General features: G+C 48.2%; 1 protein-coding gene across 1 annotated transcript in view; it reads right to left on the reverse strand.

Annotated features, from left to right (window-relative positions):
• The window catches only part of LOC118450965 (uncharacterized), a 7,759-nt gene extending 3,272 nt beyond the window's left edge, over positions 1 to 4,487 (reverse strand). Inside the window, exon 1 of the mRNA XM_035887049.2 lies at positions 3,458 to 4,487. Coding sequence (XP_035742942.1) covers positions 3,458 to 4,487 — 1,030 coding nt within the window. The remainder of the gene's footprint in view (positions 1 to 3,457) is intronic.
• Between the last annotated feature and the right edge of the window lie 1,514 nt (positions 4,488 to 6,001).

Below are 6,001 nucleotides of genomic sequence, written 5' to 3' on the forward strand. Positions count from 1 at the left end.
GTTCGTCCCTCGAACGACTTCTTTTCTCCGTCTCTGTCTCTCTCCTTCTCTCTCAGGACTATCGGTTATCCGATTCTATTTCCTCGTCAAAGGAAATGTCTTTTTCTCTCTCTCCACCTCTCTTCCACTTTTCCATCTCTTTCTCGGAATTCGTAGTCTTCCTGGTTAGGTTCGTTTCGAACGTACTTCTTTCGTACATATTTACCGGGAAACGCGTTGCTCGTAACGAGCTTCGTAACTCGTTAACGTCCGCACGGCTCAACACCGAGCAAGGGAATTATGCAACTGTTTCGCAGTTCATCCCTCCCTTGGCCCCCTATATCCAGTCGTCTCGTTGGTGTTTTATGGGTGTAACGCGGAAGAATCTGATCTACCTGTTAAAAGAATTCCCTTTTTTAATTTTCTCCATAATTTTTTTCCCCAACTCGTATTTTCTCTACCATATTTTCATTTAGCGCCAATTCACGAAGGATTGCTTTCTTCGTGATATCCCGTGAGTAACATTATCAACGATTCGGAAGAATCACCGGCGGATTCTTCAAGAACTGGTTTACCTTAAACGTCAGCCTGTATTTAATATGATTTGACGTAGAAAAATTCATCCTTTTTCTTTTTCTCCTTTTCGTAACGCCATGTATATGTCCTAAAAGAATGAAAATCATTGGCTCGTTAACGGCATCAAGGAATAACGATGAAATCATTTATATCGCTTAGCTCTTTTTCATGTTCCCTTGAACGATGAAGGGCGACAGAAGCGATTGGGGATGACGGGTTGCGTGTTCCCAAGGGGTACGTTAAGGGGGTACGCTTGGGACTACGGAACCAAATCTCGAGCCGTTCGGGAATACTTATCTCGTCTCGGTTTTCCTCATTAAACACAATGTGCCGGTGTTTAACGACGTTCAAGCGCGAGTAAATATTCCCCATAGGTACGCGATTTTATCGTTCACCGAGCACAAATGTTCGGGCAATGATCGAGAGTCGATTCGATTTCGTTGAATTTGTTCGAGTCATCCTTCGAGTCTACGTTCGTTTCTACTGAACGACTCGACGGACTTTGTTCAATTCTCAACAAAGAAATCTTTTCTATTCCAAGTAAATAATTGTCGAAGAATTCGAAACATTTTCCTCTTTGTTAATACCATAGAAAGATATTTTAATAGCCAGTTTAAGCCAGCTCACCCGGTATATATTTAAGAAATAGACTGTGATTAAAAACTTCCTCGGAAATGTAGCGGAAAGCGAATGGATTTCGAAGTACGAGTCGAGAGTCGCTACGACGCTGACGCGAGAAGGAGAGTTTGCTACGACGGGGGAGAGGGGTAGAGAAGAAGAGAGTACGACATAGTGGTAGTAGGGGGTAGAATGGAGAGAGTGTGTGTGTGTATGTGTGTGTGTGTGTGACAAAGAGAGAGAGAGAGAGAGAGAGAGAAGTCATTGTGATGCAGAAGAGCCAATTTTCTGGGCGGCTTGGCGCGATGCGACGCGATACGGTGTGATGCCGGCCGATTATCATAACAACCGACGATATTATTCCGTCGGCGGATTCGGGGCCGGAAAACTCGACACGCTCTCTACCACCGCTCGAAACGGATTTTACCGATCTGCCTGGCTCTGATGCACTTTTAATAGGAAGCTCTGACCACCCTATAAGATGGATTGCTCGAGGATCGTGTAATTCCGATTTCATCGTACGATCGATCCGTTCTCATCCTCTTTCCTACGGATATCATCTTCTATTTCCTTTCATCTCCTCTGTTTCATCATATCTCCCCATCCCCTAAAATTGTCTTTTACGTTTTCTTCTAACTCTGCCATAATGTAGGTTTTTTTTGAAAAAAGTCTCTCAAACAGAAACGTCGCCATCGAACGTTGGACCACTTCCAATTCTCGTCGTTAAACTCGATTTAAACTCTGTTAAACGCTCGATCATTTATCCTCTCTCTTTCTCTTTCTCTCTCTCTCTCTCTCTCTCTCTCCCGCTTTGTCTTTCTTTTCAGATTTAATTAGCACCCTTTAATATTCATAATGTAACTTCTGCCTAAAGTGCTTCCTCCTTCGGATTCACCTTCACGATCTCTATCCATCCTTAAAATCTCCCATTAATTAGCATTCAACGTTAGCGGCAATTTTTCTCGCAAATCACTGCTCTCGCGTATGTACGATCGAAATGATCTTATTTTTCTTTTTGGGATGGAAGATGAACAAGTTTAGGGCTGATCTGATCCGTTGTCCCATGCCGGGATAAAGGGACGATGATGGGGGAGTAAAGGGGGAGGGAGTAGGAGGGGGTTCAAGGACTGGTTAACGCAGATTAGCGAAGCAATTTGTCACGCTCCGACAGCCCTCCGCCACTTTTGTCTCTATCTCTCTTTCTCTTCAAATTCTCACCCTCTTCTTCGTCTGCTTCTTCTTTCTCTTCTTCTTCTTCTTCTTCTTCTTCCTCCTCCTCCACTTTCGATACTTCTTCGTTGCCCTTATCGGCAAAGGATACCTTTTTGGCGCTTATCTGTCCTCCAGACTCCATTAAATTCGAAAGTCAACTGTGAAATTGGCATCCTTCGGGACGCTTACTTCGGGCAAGCTAGTCCGGCCAATAAGCATTCGAGGATTCCTTCGAATTTTTCCCGACGCAAGTAATACTCCCTAAGCCGTTGTTGTGGTTCCTCGATTAACATGATTAGCGGTCCCATTTTAAAATTCGATAATTCGAAATATGGAAGAAGTTTATAAATCGTACCCGTTGGACGACACCTGATCGAGATAAACAAGGAACGTTCGAGAGAGAGAGAGAGAGAGAGAGAGAGGAGGGATAGACAGGAAATTTCGAGGAACGTTGGTTCGGGGGAACGCTTAACATACGTTGCGTGCACAAATAGCCAACGATGGGACGAAAAATCGCGCGCTCTCTTTGTGGAGAAACTCGCGTCCTTCCAGTGTCTAAAGTTAGAACGAGGAAGAAGCGTGAGAGGGCGTACGCGCGAAGCTCCTCGTGTCGAACGACGAAGAGACGCGAGAAAAATACGATAAACGGCGCCGTCCCGGCGAAAGGGACTTACCACTCTGAAGATTCGATGAAGATTCGAGAGAAGAAGATGGCATATGTGTATATTAGTTAATAAAATACGGAGGAGAAAATGAAGAAGGGAGACGACGACAGAGAGAAAGGGAGAGCAAAGGAGAGACTTAATTTCCGTTTCTCGGTGAGCATTCGTTTGCCAAATAAATTCTGTGTAAACTATTTACGAGAACTGCGTCAGGTCGTCGTTGTAAATTCATAGTAGATTCCTGCTAATAAATTCGCCGGTTAGACTACTCCGAAAGATATTTGAAGAGACGTCGTCGTACCCTCGAAACCGTTGTAACTACCTAACCGAGCAATTTTCGATTCGTTTTTAAACCCGCCGTAAATTAATGGACGTAAAACGACACCAGGAACGTAAGAAAGATTATTCACCTTCGTTTACGCTGCCAGATCGACGATGGCGCCGATGTTGCACCCGATTGTGGATAACGCGTCCGCCGGTGAATTTGTTAGGATCGAGTATGTTTTCAACCGAGAATGCTAAGCACCTCTTGGTGGTGGGTGGTACGGTGTTGGTCGCCGTCGTGCTCGTTATATTTCCAGTCGCGGTTCGCGAGCTCGCGTTTCCGCCGGAACAAATCGTCATTACCGCGGAACCAGTGGCGACGTGACCGGAGATGTAGACCGACGGCGTATTATGCGGTGCCATTTGAACTCCACCGTGGTGTCCGCCACCTGGTCCAGTTCCTTGAATGCAAGAAAAACTGTGCGTCATGCGGGTTCCGAAGGGATTTAGAAAGAGTTGTTGATCGGTACCCCTCGACGAGGGTGCCGTTAAGTCGACCGGACTGCTGGGATTGCTTTCCGGACCTTCCTCTCGGCAAACGTCAACTTCCACGTCCTCCTCGTCTCTGTTTTCTCTGCTATCGTCTTCGTCGTCCTCCTCTTGTTCCTCCTCCTCCTCCTCTTCTTCCTCTCCCATACTCCTGTTTCTCCTCTCTATCGTTTTCCTATCGTCTTCCATGTCCTCGTCGTCGTCCTCTTCGTCGGCTTCCCGTTCCTTCCGGTCCTCTTCCTCCTCCTCCTCCTCCTCCTCCATTTCCATGTCGACGTCGTTCTTCCTATCTATATTCCTGGACCCGTCCAATTCTTCGGTAGTCCTCGCGACTGCTCTCAAGATCGGCGAGATCGTCGTTACGCTTGGACTCGAAAGCGAACTCGGTGGCTGTTGATGAGGCGGAGGCGAGGACGAAGGTACTTGCTGTTGACCGGCCGTGCTCGTTTGTTGTTGCCCTCTGACGTTTTCGTAACGGAGGAAAGGATCGGCAGTGCGTACGTGCAGCAACACGTGCCTCCTTTCCTGCGAAGGCATCGAAAGTGGAACGCGCGTGTCCGCCTCCTCCCTAGGCAGGACGACCGGTCCCAGAGGCGACACGATTCTACCCTCCTGCATCCTCCACATCACCCTTTGCCGTGATACGAACGATTCTTAACCGATCTCCGTCATTCTCTCGAGGAAGACGACTCTTGGACGTAGCTTCACTCGACGACACTATCGACGCGAATCCATCACAAAAACTGGAAAGAGAACCAAACACACCGGGAAGACGCGTATTTACGCGTGTGCGCGCGTATCTGCGTGCGTGTATATATACATATATATATATAAATATATACGTGTATATACATATATACATATACACATATGTATATATATAGATATGTGTGTGTAGAAGTGTTGGTATGTAGGTGACTGCAAAGGAGAACGAGCAGAACGAGCAGAGTGGAGTCGTTTCGTGCTACTCGGCGTGGCCGATCAGCAACGTCTTTCCTTCGGCGAGGAGGCGATGCGCGGACCGTGAAAGCTGCGCCGAGAACTCCCACGTAGAACCATGGTGGCAGAATAGGTGGTATATATCGGCGTATTATTAGTACTCCCGAGGAAAGCGTCGTCGTCGTAGGAACGACGCGACGTGAAGCGAGAAGCGAGAAAGCGGGGTGGTTGTTCCGCCTCGAGTGGGCGGAGCGTAGGCCGGTTCGCGCACCCGGAAAGCTCTTTCCTCGGCCAATGGGCGTGCCGGCAGATCCGTTCGCGGGGGTTGCGCGGACGCACGTGCTCCTCGCACACACGCACACATCGAGACGTCGCGTGCCGGAGAGACTAGAGCGCACCCCTCTGGCCTCTTCGAGCTTTCACGCTCGAGCCTGAATGAACGAGTGCGAGAGAGAGAGAGAGAGAGAGAGAGAGAGAGAGAAAGGGAAAGAGACAGCTAAATAGTAGAGGTAGACGCGTGCAAACGTTTCACGGTCCTCGCCAGTGTGAGCGAGCTTTCGCCAGATACTCGGATATGTACACAAGACTATACCACCCCCACCCGACGTTACCTCTCGAGCCACCACACCCCCATCAACCCCCTCGTCACGATCCGACTGGCTAAAGTGGTTTGTCTTTGATTTAACCACCGCCACCGCTATCGCCGCCACTACCACCACCATCACCGTCGCCACCACCACGCTCGCTTCGCTGTCGATAGAGGAGCCCTACTCTCTCTCTCTCTCTCTCTCTATCTCTCTCTCTCTCTATCTATCTATCTATCTATCTATCTATTTCTCTCTCTCTCTCTCTCTCTCTCTTAGCAAGCCTCACAACACACGCACTTTCGGTTACGTCGAGAATGCGGAGGAATCGTAGCCTGGCTAGCTGGCTAGCTGGCTAGCTGGCTGCTCGACCGTTGTGTCCGTGATTGCGAGTTACACTAGGCTCTAGCAATGATCTTGTTGACTGTGGTAGTATCGTTGCTATTGGATCCTATCGGTTTAGTGTCGTCGCGTTGGTGACCGTGCTGGAGGCGGCACCCATCATTTTCCCTCTCTCTCTCTCTCTCTCTCTCTCTCTCTCTCTTTCTCTTTATCACTCTATTGAGCGTAGGTATAGTAATCACGCAGGATATAATCGTAGTATCCCGTTTTCGTTCT

The sequence above is a fragment of the Vespa mandarinia genome, chromosome 2 (genome assembly GCF_050613455.1).
Source record: "Vespa mandarinia isolate Hongniang chromosome 2, ASM5061345v1, whole genome shotgun sequence".
Taxonomy (NCBI): Eukaryota; Metazoa; Arthropoda; class Insecta; order Hymenoptera; family Vespidae; genus Vespa; species Vespa mandarinia.